General features: G+C 46.2%; 1 protein-coding gene across 1 annotated transcript in view; it reads right to left on the bottom strand.

Moving 5' to 3' along the window:
- Positions 1–16,224, bottom strand: part of LOC126419646 (uncharacterized) — a 179,593-nt gene that overhangs the window by 66,023 nt on the left and 97,346 nt on the right. Inside the window, exon 4 of the mRNA XM_050086835.1 lies at positions 5,094–5,234. Within this exon, the coding sequence (XP_049942792.1) occupies positions 5,094–5,234 (141 nt within the window). The remainder of the gene's footprint in view (positions 1–5,093; positions 5,235–16,224) is intronic.

Genomic DNA, 16,224 nt, shown 5'->3' with positions numbered 1-16,224 from the left:
ATTGAACCGTCGTCCTCCCGAATGCGAGTCCAGTGTGCTAACCACTGCACCACCTCGCTCGATGGAGGAGGAGATTAGTGTTTAGCGTCCCGTCGACAAGGAGATCATCAGAGACAGAGCACAAGCTCGGATTAGGGAAGGATGTGGAAGGGAAGCGGTCATGCCCTTTCGAAGGAGACATCTCGGCAGGATGGCTGGACGCTGGTTTGAACAGTCGTGCAGTGTGCTAACCACTGCACCACCTCGCTCGATGGAGGAGGAGATTAGTGTTTAGCGTCCCGTCGACAAGGAGATCATCAGAGACAGAGCACAAGCTCGGATTAGGGAAGGATGTGGAAGGGAAGCGGTCATGCCCTTTCGAAGGAGACATCTCGGCAGGATGGCTGGACGCTGGTTTGAACAGTCGTGCAGTGTGCTAACCACTGCACCACCTCGCTCGATGGAGGAGGAGATTAGTGTTTAGCGTCCCGTCGACAAGGAGATCATCAGAGACAGAGCACAAGCTCGGATTAGGGAAGGATGTGGAAGGGAAGCGGTCATGCCCTTTCGAAGGAGACATCTCGGCAGGATGGCTGGACGCTGGTTTGAACAGTCGTGCAGTGTGCTAACCACTGCACCACCTCGCTCGATGGAGGAGGAGATTAGTGTTTAGCGTCCCGTCGACAAGGAGATCATCAGAGACAGAGCACAAGCTCGGATTAGGGAAGGATGTGGAAGGGAAGCGGTCATGCCCTTTCGAAGGAGACGTCTCGGCAGGATGGCTGGACGCTGGTTTGAACAGTCGTGCAGTGTGCTAACCACTGCACCAACTCGCTCGATGGAGGAGGAGATTAGTGTTTGGCGTCCCGTCGACAAGGAGATCATCAGAGACAGAGCACAAGCTCGGATTAGGGAAGGATGTGGAAGGGAAGCGGTCATGCCCTTTCGAAGGAGACATCTCGGCAGGATGGCTGGACGCTGGTTTGAACAGTCGTGCAGTGTGCTAACCACTGCACCACCTCGCTCGATGGAGGAGGAGATTAGTGTTTAGCGTCCCGTCGACAAGGAGATCATCAGAGACAGAGCACAAGCTCGGATTAGGGAAGGATGTGGAAGGGAAGCGGTCATGCCCTTTCGAAGGAGACATCTCGGCAGGATGGCTGGACGCTGGTTTGAACAGTCGTGCAGTGTGCTAACCACTGCACCACCTCGCTCGATGGAGGAGGAGATTAGTGTTTAGCGTCCCGTCGACAAGGAGATCATCAGAGACAGAGCACAAGCTCGGATTAGGGAAGGATGTGGAAGGGAAGCGGTCATGCCCTTTCGAAGGAGACATCTCGGCAGGATGGCTGGACGCTGGTTTGAACAGTCGTGCAGTGTGCTAACCACTGCACCACCTCGCTCGATGGAGGAGGAGATTAGTGTTTAGCGTCCCGTCGACAAGGAGATCATCAGAGACAGAGCACAAGCTCGGATTAGGGAAGGATGTGGAAGGGAAGCGGTCATGCCCTTTCGAAGGAGACATCTCGGCAGGATGGCTGGACGCTGGTTTGAACAGTCGTGCAGTGTGCTAACCACTGCGCTACTTCGCTCGGTAAGCGTCGTATTGCAAATTCAGCAGTAATTTGAGCAGCATTTGGCTCCACAGTGACACAACGAAGTGTTTCAAATCGGTTACTTCAAGGACAGCGGGCATTCTACTGACCCCAAAACACCGCCAGTTGCAACTTCAGTGGCGCCAAATGAGAGCACATTGAAAGCCAGAGTGGAGGTCTGTTGTGTTTCCTGATGAAAGATGGTCCTACATTGGTGCCAGTGATAGCCGCGCGTTGGTTCTATGGAGGCCAGTTGAGGCCTGCAAGCGACCTGTCCCCGAGTTAGACGCACTGGACCTACACCTGTAGCTATGGTCAGGGATGCGATTTCTTATGACAGCAGGAGTACTCTCGTGGTTTCCCAAGCACCCTGACTGCAACTTCGTATGCCAGTTTGGTAATTCGACCTGTTGTGCTGCCATTCATGAAACGTATTCCAGGCGGTGTTTTCCAACAGGATAACGCTCGCTCACACATCACTGTTGTAAGCGAACGTGGTCCGCAGAGCGTCGACACGTTCCCTAGTCCTGATCGATCACCAGATGTGTCTCCAGTCGAGCACATATGAGACGTCATCGGACGACAACTCCAGCGTTATCCACAACCAGCATTGACCGTCCCTGTATTGACCAACCAGGTGTAACAGTCATGGAACTCCTGCAAAACTAATATCTCGCACCTGGAAAACACAGTTCTAGCACAATAGCATGCTTGTATTCAACATTCTGGTTGTTAGACCGGTTATTAATGTACCAGCATTTCAGTTATGAAATGGCATGCCTCGTGATTACTTAACCTGTGATCACTAGCCGTGGAGGTAGTACCAGCGCTTTCTGTTCGTCACTGTTACGTTACCTTTATCGTACGGTGAAGCGCTTTTGGTGTAAAATATTTCCATGGATGTAGTGCCTTTAGAGCGAATTAAATCAATTTTGAAAAAAAAGGTACTCAGCAAGATTAGAATGTTAGATCTTCACATTATAGTGATCCCAGAGGCGGCTTGTAACCACACATTGGCTATTATCTCCGTAGATGACGGAGGCGAACCCCAGCTGCGGAGATGTGTAGAGTGAACAGGGGAGCATTTATTGAGCAACTGACTGCAAAGATGAACCAAGAGGCTACCAGCAGCGTCTCCTCAATGACTGTTCGGCTAACATTTCTGTGTATGGGTCTCTGCAGTAGGTGCCTGGTTCGTGCACCCCTGATAACTACTGTACATCAGAGACGATGGCTGGAATTTACGGGAAAATGAACGTCCAGTGAGCGGTGAGTGGATGGCCCTGTCAGATGGCCGTTGGTGCGTACGGCGTCAAACTTCTGAAAGCAGACACCCAGCAACAACCATCGGAAGAGTCCATGCCGGCGGAGGAAGTATAATGGTCCGGATAATGTTTTCGTGGCATTCGCTGGGTGTTAAAATTCATGGTGCACAATTCTCTTCGCTACTAGTTTCGGTCAAATGAACATTATCAAGCATAAGCTGGCATGAACGACTGCAAAGTTATACCATAATAAGAGTAATTTGCTCTTTTGAGCCCACTATAGTAGAAAAAGTTTTTTTACAACGGAAATGCCTTGTGGCTAGGGCATCCCATCGGGTAGACCGTTCGCCTGGTGCAAGTCTTTCGAGTTGACGCCACTTCGGCGACTTGCGTGTCGATGGGGATGAAATGATGATGAAAGACACACAACACTCAGTCATCACGAGGCAGAGAAAATCCCTGGCCCCGCCGGGAATCGAACCCGGGACCCCGTGCGCGGGAAGCGAGAACGCTACCGCAAGACCACGAGCTGCGGACTTTTTTACAATAATAGTTGCGTACAGTAGATTTCGTGAAGAAGTAAAGTTCACAACTACAGCTTGTCATGCAATGTAATTTTTTTTCTACTATGGTGAGCTTATGCTCGGGAATGCTCATTTGACCGTAACTAGTAGCGAAGCGAATTGTGCAAACTCAAGGACAGCTGAAGGTTCACTATGAGTGTTAACAATTATTTGGCGGATGAATATCCTCCCCATCAAACATACGTAAATATATTCCCTGGGTGATATTGTCATTATGGAACGCACAATGGAGCAACAAAAGTATACATCTATCCTGGCGGACCACGTTTACCTCTACATGCTGTTGGTTTTTCCTTGGTATGAAGACATCTACCAACAGGATAATGCAAAGTGTCACACATTTGTCTTTACGTACATGCTTCGTAGGGGTCTAGTATGGGTTTACCTTACGCCCCTGGCCACTTGACTCCCTGGATTTTGTACGCAATCGAGAATCTGTGGAACCAACTCGATCGGGCTCTGCGCGCCGTGGAACCTGAGTCGGGAGACCCAGCGCAGCTGACTATGGAACTGGAGTCCGCATGGCTCCACATCTCTGTTGGTACCTTCCAGAAACTCGAACTCCAGCAGTCCGAGGTGCAAACTGTAGTTAGTCAAGGTTTTGACAGGTGGTCACTTTAATGGGTATGGACAGGTGATTCACCTGGGCTTCCATTCGATCTGTGGAAGTAATCGAGATCTTGAAGACTGTACTGTGGATCAGTGGTTGCTGAATCACGGTTTTGGTGACAAGAGGTCGATCGTCGTGTCCGGGTACGAAACATGCACCGCGCCACGGACGCGGGACGCAGAGTGAAGTATTGTGCTATGGAGGCATTTCCATGGGAATCGGCGTAGTAATCGGAGGAACTATGACACCTGTGGTTTACGCGTACATTATTACGGAACATCTTCATCCTTTCATGCATGATGGTTTCTCCAGTGACGATAGGATGTCCTAGCGGGATAAATATCCATGTAGAATCGTACTACAGTGGTTTGAGGAGCATTATAGTGAACTCACGTTGATGTATTGGCCACCAAATTCACCTGATCTAAACTCAATGGAACGCATGGGAGACAATATGGGGCGAAGCTCAGAGTTCACGAACCACAAGCCCGTTCTTTACGGGGACTCTTTGACCTGTGCTTGGACTTGTGGTGACACTTACCTCCAGAAACCTACCAAGAACTTATCGAATTCTTCCCACACAGAACAGCTGCCGCTTGCGTTCCAAAGCTGGACCACACGTTATTCTGCATTATTTCAGTGGAAAGTTCTGGATGTACATAACGCGTTCCATGCTACTCGTGTGACAAGTGCGTCCGATACGGTCGGAAGTGATACGTGATACTACTTCAGCCAGCGTCCGCCCCCGGTAGCTGAGTGGTCAGCGCGACAGAGTGGCAATCCTAAGGGCCCGGGTTCGATTCCCAACTGGGTCGGAGATTTTCTCCGCTCAGGGACTGGACGTTGTGTTGTCCTAACCATCATCATTTCATCCCCATCGACGCGCAAGTCGCCGAAGTGGCGTCAAATCGAAAGACTTGCACCAGGCGAACAGTATACCCGACGGGAGGCCTTCAGCCAGACGGGAGGTCTTCAGCCAGTCACGAAGTGCGGGCGGCGGCGAGTGGAGAGAAAAAGATGGCCGTACGTTCGCTGTACAGAAGGTGATCGGCGATTGTACCTTCAGGAAGCGGTGCAGCCGGACAGCCGTGGCGTGGTGCTGAGAGCGACGTCCACACCTGTCAGGGAAGCGGCCTCGGCATTCCGCCAGCAGCTGCAGCAGAGAGGTGATGCGCGCCCCGTCCAGGGAGAAGGACAGCACCTGAAAAGTTATAGCAGGGCTGGCTTCAGCCACCTTGTCTACCACGGCCCACCTGCGAGGCTTCTATCTCCATGAAGTTCGAGTCCATGCCACTAATACGATGTTGTTATGTCGTTTACATTGCATAACAGCACTTGTGGGATAAAGTTCCTCAAGTGGTACCCTTTAAGCGAGAATTGCTATACTTGATAGGGTAATTCAAATAACATATGCTCTCAACCAGTTTCCACATAAATACAAAAATTTTATTTCAGATTGGGTTTTCAATCTTTTCTGGGTTTGTACCTCCGGAACGATTAAGACGTTCCTAATCCGTGCCCCCTATAGGCAAAGTTTACAATGAAGCTGTTTCACCTGCCTGATATCGTGTTGAACCCCCGCGAGCACGTAGAGTCGACTAATGTCTGGAGCAGTGCTGGAGGGAACTGACACTATGAATTCTGCAGGGCTGTCCGTAAATCCTTAAGAGTACGACGGAGTGAAAATCTCTTCTGAACAGCACGTAGCAAGGCATACCAAATATGCTCAATAATGTTCATGTCTGAAGAGTTTGGTGGCCAGCACAAGTGTTTAAGTCCGAAGAGTGCTTCTGGAGCCACTCTGTAGCAATTCTGGACATTTGCTGTGTCGCATTGTGCTGCTGGAATTGCCCAAGGCCGTCGGAATGCACAATGGGCGTGAAAGGATGCAGGTGATCAGACAGAATGGTTACGTACGTGTCACCTATCAGAATCTTATGAAGACATATCAATGGTCCCATATCACTCCAAATGCATACGCCCCACACCATTACAGAGCCACCACCAGCTTAAAAGTTCCCTGCCGGCCTGCAGGGCCCATGTTTTCATGAGGTTGTCTCCATACCTGTACACCTTCATCGGTTCGATACAATTTAAAACGAGGCTCGTCCAACCAGGCAACATGTTTCCAGTCGTCAACAGTCCAATGTCGTTGTTGACGGGCCCATGCGACTCGCAAAGTTTTGTGTCGTGCAGTCATCAAGGGTACACGAGTGGGCTTTCGGTTCCGAAAGCCCACATCGATGACATTTCGTTGAATTGTTCTCACGCTGACACTTGTTGATTGCCCAGCACTGAAATATGCAGTACTGTACGGATGGGTTGCACTTGTGTCACGTTGAAAGGTTGTTTTAACTTGTTGTTGGTCACGTTCATGCAGGACCTTTTTTCGGCCGCAGCGATGTCGGAGATTTGATGATTCACCGGGCTTCTGATATTCAAGGTTCACTCATGAAGGACAATCCCCACTTCATCACTATCTCGGGGATGCTGTGTACCATTGCTCGTGCGCCGACTATCACCACATTCAAAGTCATTAAATCCTAATAACCTGCCATTGTAGCAGCAGTAACCTAACAACTGCGCCACGCCAGACTATTGTTGTCTGATATGGGCTTTGCCGATCGCAGAGGTGTATTCTGCCTGTTTACACACCTCTGTATATGAATAAGCGTGCCTTTACCAGTTTCTTTGGCGCTTAAATGTATTTGGTGAACAGTAAACATACGTTCATCTAGTATTTCCTCATTTTTATCAAAACTTATTAACACGCTCTTTATTAAACCTCTTCGCCCATGCCATCGTTATTCCTTCGGAACCCATAAGGACCTAGTGGAATGGCCTTTCATAGATCTGTAATACCATGTTTTTACCGGATATCGTTTTATCTTTATTGAAGCCATATGGTAGATGATATATCTCAGCAAGTTTGTTGGCAAATTTCAATTTCAGTAATAGTTACTCTGTGGAAACTACACTATAACGTAATTATATGATCTACTAGTTCATCTTCCATCTCTGTTCTCATATCAATGGTTCAAATGGCTCTGAGGTCATCAGTCCCCTAGAACTTAGAACTACTTAAACCTAACTAACTTAAGGACATCACACACATCCATGCCCGAGGCAGGATTCGAACCTGCGACCGTAGTCGTCGCGCGGTTCCAGACTGAAGCTGTATTTGGAATAAAGTGAAATATCAAGTAATATGTTACGATGACTTGTACGTAGCAAGGCGTTGTCATTTATTAAAAGTTGCGTAGTAAGTCTGGGCGAGTGCTATTGCCACTAACAACGGGAGGCCACTACGTTGGGATCATGGATTTACTTCAGACTTTGTACACCTTTAATAGACCATTAAAACAACATAACGTGCAAGTAGAAAGGTGCACTACTCTGGCAATTCCGAGAAAATCGTAAGAGCAGTTTTACTCATCTATTATGTCACTGATGTATTGCTGCGAAGGGACAGGCGATGAGGAATCGTGGTGAAGTGGTTATCATTCGCCGATGGCAAACGGGTCTTGGGCGAGGTGGCGGTTGAAAACCTGCTTCTACTTACTGTTTAATCTATATTTTTTCATCACTCATCACATAATTTAATTTATATGACATTTGAGAGATAATATAACGAAAAAAACCACATTTACTGTAATGAATTTCATGTGTTTGACTAGTTACTATTTGTAATTAATTTTTCAAGGAATAGGGACGGGCTTGGGAAGAACAAGCCAAATCTCGATAAATAATGATGCGAACGACGTTATACACAGTCAGTTATATAGTAAGTCACAATGTTCCAGATCACGAGAGTAACGTACAATTACTCGTCGGATGTGCTCTCGACATCACGCAGGATGGTATTTGTCATATAGACTTAGAAAGAATAAATTGAAACTTCATGCAAATACACTTTGTGTTTTCATTGTATTACCTCTCAAATGTCATACAAATTAAATAATATGGCCAGTGAGGAAAAAAGAAATAGATTAATAATTACGTTTGAGTGGGAGTCGAACCGTCGCCTCACACACTTTTATCTGGATCTTCACTTTGTATATGAGAAATTTTATGGCCGCGGTTTGTGTAAAATGCAATTGTAAACCTCTATTCGTATTTTAAGGAGCACCTTCCAAACGTTGAATATTTATTCTTATAAGATTAATGGTCTATCATTTGTTTTAGAATTTATTTAAATATTCTGAGGTGTTAACTGCGAGTTTAATAACTGCTTTGGACGGAGTCGTGTAAATTAAGCTAAATTTGGTCAAAATTATTATTTCTTATTTCCATGGCGCGTGTGTTTTATTATTGAAGGAAAAGTCAAGTCTGGATTTCTTGAGTATTTTAAATAAATTTCTACATCTACATCTACATCTACATCTACATGACTACTCTGCAATTCACATTTAAATGCTTGGCAGAGGGTTCATCGAACCACAATCATACTATCTCTCTACCATTCCACTCCCGAACAGCGCGCGGGAAAAACGAACACCTAAACCTTTCTGTTTGAGCTCTGATTTCTCTTATTTTATTTTGATGATCATTCCTACCTATGTAGGTTGGGCTCAACAAAATATTTTCGCATTCGAAAGAGAAAGTTGGTGACTGAAATTTCGTAAATAGATCTCGCCGCGACGAAAAACGTCTTTGCTTTAATGACTTTCATCCCAATTCGCGTATCATATCTGCCACACTCTCTCCCCTATTACGTGATAATACAAAACGAGCTGCCCTTTTTTGCACCCTTTCGATGTCCTCAGTCACTCCCACCTGGTAAGGATCCCACACCGCGCAGCAATATTCTAACAAAGGACGAACGAGTGTAGTGGAAGCTGTCTCTTTAGTGGACTTGTTGCATCTTCTAAGTGTCCTGCCAATGAAACGCAACCTTTGGCTCGCCTTCCCCACAATATTATCTATGTAGTCTTTCCAACTGAAGTTGTTCATAATTTTAACACCCAGGTACTTAGTTGAATTGACAGCCTTGAGAATTGTACTGTTTATCGAGTAATCGAATTCCAACGGATTTCTTTTGGAACTCACGTGGATCACCTCACACTTTTCGTTATTTAGCGCCAACTGCCACCTGCCACACCATACAGCAATCTTTTCTAAATCGCTTTGCAACTGATACTGGTCTTCGGATGACCTTACTAGATGGTAAATTACAGCATCATCTGCGAACAACCTAAGAGAACTGCTCAGATTGTCACCCAGGCCATTTATATAGATAAGGAACAGCAGAGGTCCCAGGACGCTTCCCTGGGGAACACCTGATATCACTTCAGTTTTACTCGATGATTTGCCGTCTATTATTACGAACTGCGACCTTCCTGACAGGAAATCACGAATCCAGTCGCACAACTGAGACGATACTCCATAGGCCCGCAGCTTGATTAGAAGTCGCTTGTGAGGAACGGTGTCAAAAGCTTTCCGGAAATCTAGAAATACGGAATCAACATGAGATCCCCTGTCGATAGCGGCCATATGCGAATAAAGAGGTAGCTGCGTTGCACAAGAACGATGTTTTCTGAAACAATGCTGATTACGTATCAATAGATCGTTCCCTTCGAGGTGATTCATAATGTTTGAATACAGTATGTGCTCCAAAACTCTACTGCAAACCGACGTCAATGATATAGGTCTGTAGTTCGATGGATTACTCCATTACCCTTCTTAAACACTGGTGCGACCTGCACAATTTTCCAGTCTGTAGGTACAGATCTATCGGTGAGCGAGCGGTTGTATATGATTGCTAAGTAGGGAGCTGTTGTATCAGCGTAATCTGAAAGGAACCTAATCGGTACACAATCTGGACCTGAAGACGTGCCCGTATCAAGCGATTTGAGTTGCTTCGCAACCCCTAAGGTATCTACTTCAAGGAAACTCATGCTAGCAGCTGTTCGTGTTTCAAATTCTGGAATATTCCATTCGTCTTCCCTGGTGAAGGAATTTCGGAAAACTGCGTTCAATAACTCCGCTTTAGCGGCACAGTCGTCGGTAAGAGTACCATCGGCACTGCGCAGCGAAGGTATTGACTGCGTCTTGCCGCTTGTGTACTTTACATACGACCAGAATTTCTTCGGATTTCCTACCAAATTTCGAGACAATGTTTCGTTGTGGAACCTATTAAAGGCATCTCGCATTGAAGTCCGTGCCAAATTTCGCGCGTCTGTAAATTTTAGCCAATCTTCGGGATTTCGCGTTCTTCTGACCTTCGCATGCTTTTTCCGTTGCCTCTGCAACAGCGTTCGGACCTGTTTTGTGTACCACGGGGGATCAGTTCCATCTCTTACCAATTTATGAGGTATGAATATCTCCATTGCTGTTGCTACTATATCTTTGAATTTGAGCCACATCTCGTCTACATTTGCAAAGTCAGTTCGGAAGGAATGGAGATTGTCTCTTAGGAAGGCTTCTAGTGCCACTTTATCCGCTTTTTTAAATAAAATTATTTTGCGTTTGTTTCTGGTGGATTTGGAAGAAACGGTATTGAGCCTTGCTACAACGACCTTGTGATCATTAATCCCTGTATCAGTCATGATGCTCTCTATCAGCTCTGGATTGTTTGTGGCTAAGAGGTCAAGTGTGTCTTCGCAACCATTTACAATTCGCGTGGGTTCGTGGACTAACTGCTCGAAATAATTTTCGGAGAAAGCATTTAGGACAATCTCGGAAGATGTTTTCTGCCTACCACACGTTTTGAACAAGTATTTTTGCCAACATATCGAGGGAAGGTTGAAGTCCCCACCAACTATAACCGTATGAATGGGGTATTTATTTGTTACGAGACTCAAATTTTCTCTGAACTGTTCAGCAACTATATCATCGGAGTCTGAGGGTCGGTAGAAGGAGCCAATTATTAACTTAGTTCGGCTGTTAAGTACAACCTGCACCCATACCAATTCGCACGGAGTATCTACTTCGACTTCATTACAAGATAAACCACTACTGACAGACACAAACACTCCACCACCAATTCTGCCTAATCTATCTTTCCTGAACACCGTCTGAGACTTTGTAAAAATTTCTGCAGAACTTATTTCAGGCTTTAGCCAGCTTTCTGTACCTATAACGATTTCAGGTTCTGTGCTTTCTATTAGAGCTTGAAGCTCAGGGATTTTCCCAGCACAACTACAACAATTTACAACTACAATTACGACTGTTCCTTGATCCAAGCACGTCCTGTATTTGCCATGCACCCTTTGAGATTGCAGCCCACCCCGTACTTTCCCGAGGCCTTCTAAAAAACCGCCCATTCCACGCCACGCAGCCTCCGCTACCCGTGTAGCGGCCAGCTGAGTGTAGTGAACTCCTGACCTATTCAGCGGAACCCGAAACCTCGCCACCCTATGGCGCAAGTCAAGGAATCTGCAGCCAACACGGTCGCAAAACCGTCTGAGCCTCTGATTCAGACCCTCCACCCGGCTCTGCACCAAAGGTCCGCAGTCGGTTCTGTCAATGATGCTGCAGACCGGCAGCCTTCACCAAATCAGACAGCCGCTGGAATCCAGAGAGAATTTCCTCAGATCCAAAGCGACACACATCATTAGTGCTGATATGTGCCACCACCTGCAGCTGGGTGCACCCTGTGCTCTTCATGGCATCCGGAAGGAGCCTTTCCACATCAGGAATGACTCCACCCGGAATGCACACGGAGTGCACACTGGATTTCTTCCCCTCCTTAGCCGCCACATCCCTAAGGGGCCCCATTACGCGCCTAACATTGGAGCTCCCAACTACCAATAAGCCCACCCTCTGTGATTGCCCGGACCTTGAAGGCTGAGAATCATCCTCTGAAACAGGGCAGGCAGCTGCATATGGCTCAGATGTGTTTTAAGTACTATGTTTTTCAATAGATCCTATACCTTAACATTTCTCCATCCTGCTCTATATCATTTCAGTACTTCACGAGTCCCACTAAGCATAGTTTCTGGGATGAGGAAAGAAGTAAGGCATGTACATTTAATTTAAGTGGAGTGCAGTGAAATGACGTGTTACAATGCTAATTGTAATTATACGCTAATCTAAGACATTGCATTCAACAGATACTCTTCAGTGCACTAGGAGTTATCCAATAGAAAGTTCTTTAATTCCGTATTAAACTGCACTACTTTGCCTACATGACCGTTCATGTGCTCTGGTGAGATGCTGAAAACGAGGGCTTACTGAAAGGTAATGCCTCCGAAATTTTTTTTCTGTTCTCAATATCGATTAACGTATTACATCTGATGCATATTACTCGGTCGACTTTCCCGCTTCGCTGCCTCAAGCTGGAACTGTCTGCCGCTAGAGGGCTCATAAGTGTAACGTGTAACACGGCGGTGTGTAACGTTAATTATGTCGGTGTGTGAGAAACTGCGTGGTGTAAGCGAGTTTCTAGCTGCAGAAATCGTTTCTCCTATTGCAATCCATAGAAGAATGGAAGCTGTGCTACAGTTATGACTATATGGACATCAATAATGTGCGACGTTGGATTGTTCGTGCTCGTAGTAAGGGAAACGGTGGTGCCAACCTCAACGTGAGTGACAGAATTCAGATTGGACGACGTTGTAGGCAATCGACCAGGCTCACTGGAGTCGGGTTGATGAATTCATCAGAGAAAATCGTCGGATAATGCAGACGCAGATCGCAGGTAAGTGTATCATATAAGCACTGTAGAACTGTAGTACAGAAAACTGTGTACACGATGAATACCTCAAATGTTCACACCTGACATAAAACTGAGCCAACTGAACATCTGTCACAATTTCGTTTGCATTTTGAGCATGAGGGAGAAGGATTTCTCAACACTGAGACAAGTGATAAATGCTGGGTTCATCATTTTAACCCCGAACGCAGGAGAACATCAATGGAGTTCCGCTACAAAGGATCACCAACGAGAAAAGTACAAGAGCACGCCAGCAGGAGGCAAAGTCATGTTAACAGTATTACAGGATGTTCAGAGTATGGTGTATTTGGAATTCGCACCTAAAGGCACCGTCATAAGCTACGCAAGGTACAGCGAGACCCTCAGAACACTGAAAGCACGAATTCGAAGGGTCCACACTTGGAGCATTCTCTCCTTGAGCATGACACGGACAGTCCTAATCTGTTTCCATAACTTAAATGACACTTCGCTTTGATAGGATGAAGCAGCTCAGACAGAGGTGCGGTTGTAGCTCCGTCAACAAATCAGTCTACAGCGACGGTATCAACAATCTGGTCTCTCGTTGGGAGAAATGTGTTCGTCCCTAGGGTGACTGTCTTGAGAAATAAATATGTAGACATGAAGAATAAAGATGTAGAAGGTTAATAGAGTTGGTTTTATTTAAAAAGCTTCAGGAGTTTCGAATTAAAACATTCGGAGGCATTATTTTTCAGCTCGCCGTCGTAGGATGTCTATGACAGAGTTTTAACTTAAGCCGTCAGCGCACGAGACGAGTTAGGTAACGTGGCGCACTGTCTTGTGACGTCGTGTCTTGCTATTTCACGACGAGGAGCCATTTCGAAATATGAAACACAAAATAATTTCTGCGATATATTGGTAACGTGCCATGTAAAATACAACCAGTAGGAATCGAATGGTTCGAATGGCTCTGAGCACTATGGAACTTAACATCTGGGGTCATCAGTCCCCTAGAACTTAGAACTACTTAAACCTAACTAACCTAAAGACATCACACACATCCATGCCCGAGGCAGTATTCGAACCTGCGACCGTAGCGGTCACGCGGTTCCAAACTGAAGCGCCTAGAACCGCACGGCCACTCCGGCTGGCAGTAGGAATCAAGAACGCTCTGTACGTCACAAGTAGAAAACAAGACGCCATATTGTAATTGTGTTCAGCAGAAGCCCATATTCGGTGGGTTTTATGTTATACCTTACACTCTATGAATATATGTTGTTCCTAAGCACCAGCACACTGAATATCTCGAGAACGATTCGTTATTGCTACGATTTGCTGTAATAAAGTGACAGGGAAAGTTCATATTGGTTGTTAAATAATGTTCGTATTCAGTTATTTTCGCGTTATAACTTATGAGAGTAAGCTATTTTAAGGCAACGACCCACTGAAGATTCAGGAAAACGTGTCGTTATTGTTAGGATTTCTTATAATTAAATGTCAATTAATAACACTTAGGTCATTATGTCTTTAAAAGACAGTGGCGTGAAATACATGAGTGCTAGCAACTCAGAGCAGTGTATTTGGTTGACCTGCTGTGTTGCGGAACCGCTGGTAGAGTGGAGAGTTCGAATCTTGCTGTGCACAATTTCTTTTCACGTTTGCATTTTTTAAATGGTCTTGGGACTTTTCTATGAAATTCTTAGAAATAATGTCTGCAATATTTGATGTTACGTAAATATAAGTGCGCTCTCTGTCAGTAGCGAGTTTGTTCGATTTGTTGTTCTTTTATAAGATTATGTCCTCACTCATTGGAAATGTAGCTTAAATTTTTGGCCGATTCCATGTTCAGAAATATTGAAGCTTTTATTTATGTATACCACAGACGGAACAACGTACACTGATCATCCAAAACATTAATATCACCGATTTTCTGTCGATCTAAACCCGTTCAAGCAATAGTAGTGTCACCTGGCAAGGAATGACTGCTAGTCAGACAAATGCACGGTACACGCAGGATCAGGGACCGTGTTGTTTCTGTGTAGATCGGGGAAAGCGTGCGATCTATCTAACGGTGGTGGGGGGGGGGGGGGGAGGGGGGCGGCAGACTGCGATAGGCCGGAGTCTCGGCACGAGCAGTTCCTAAACTGCACGATTTGTCAGGCGTTCGAGAAGTGCTGTAGCGAGTGCCTTCAACACGTCGTGAAATGAACAGCTGTTAGCTGTGCCAAAGATGGAGATACTGGCTAATAGCTAGGTGGTCATAATGTTGTGGCTGATCAGTGTAACTAGCATGTGATCAAAAGGGGAAACGTTCGTTTAGTCCATCTAATGTAGGATTTCTATGCACGTCCATTTTCGTGAACAGCCTGTATGGTTTGTGAGACAAATAAAGCCGACAAGTGCCGCCGGAGAGCGCTGAGAGTGCAAAACCAAGTTAACCAGCTCGCTCCATTTTCCGACGACCCCTTTGTGTCACTGGCTATACCCTCTTTGTGCACGGCAACGTTAGCTGCCTCGTCCCATGTACCGACGGTTTTGCAATAGAATTTTGCACAGAGCCTACTGAGTGGCCGGCTGAACTTGACAATGAAAACCACTGCGTTGGGCGGCCAGTCCTCGCTAAAGAAGTCGGACGTCGTAGACTAGGCACACTGGTAAAACAGGAAAGGCAGCAAACTGTGGCCAACTAACAGGATTTGATGCTGGGCAGAGTACAAGTGTGTCTGAACATGCAATGCACTGAACATTGCCAACATTGGATCTCTATAGCTGATGACCTATGCATGTACCAATGTTAACACCACGAGATCGGCAAATACCACTGACTTAGGCACATGACCATTGGCACTGGACGTCGTTCGAGCAAGGCACCATGATGGCCAAGGAATATGATACTCTGGTTGTACACCATGTACGCCCCTTCATACTGATCATGTTTCCCAATGGCAGTGACGTTTTTCAACAAGATAATCCGCCACGTCACAAAGCCAGAAGTGTGATGGAGTGGTCCGAGAAACACAGTGACGAGTTACAATAGATGTGCTGGCCCCTACTTTCCACACCTGAACCTGATTGAACACATCTGAGATGTGGTTGAATGTGGTGTGAGAGCTCAACGCCCCCTCCCCACGACTTATTGGAATTAAATGACTTGTGTGTGCAGATGCGGTGCCAACTTCCTCGGGCGACCTACCAAAGCCTCACTGCTTCCATGCCACAATGTGTTGCTGCTGTTAGCTGTGCCAAAGATGGAGATACTGGCTATTAGCTAGGTGGTCATAATGTTGTAGCTGATCAGTGTAACTAGCATGTGATCAAAAGGAGAAACGTGCGTTTAGTCCATCTAATGTAGGAATTCTATGCACGTCCATTTTCGTGAACAGCCTGTATGGTTTGTGAGACAAATAAAGCCGACAAGCGCCGCTGGAGAGCGCTGAGAGTGCAAAATCAAGTTAACCAGCTCGCCCCATTTTCCGACGACCCCTTTGTGTCACTGGCTATACCCTCTTTGTGCACGGCAACGTTAGCTGCCTCGTCCCGTGTACCGACGGTTTTGCAATCGAATTTTGCACAGAGC

Source organism: Schistocerca serialis, chromosome 9 (assembly GCF_023864345.2).
Source record: "Schistocerca serialis cubense isolate TAMUIC-IGC-003099 chromosome 9, iqSchSeri2.2, whole genome shotgun sequence".
NCBI classification, from domain to species: domain Eukaryota; kingdom Metazoa; phylum Arthropoda; class Insecta; order Orthoptera; family Acrididae; genus Schistocerca; species Schistocerca serialis.
The sequence above is the reverse complement of the archived record's forward strand: the minus strand, read 5'-3'. Positions and strand labels throughout refer to the sequence as shown.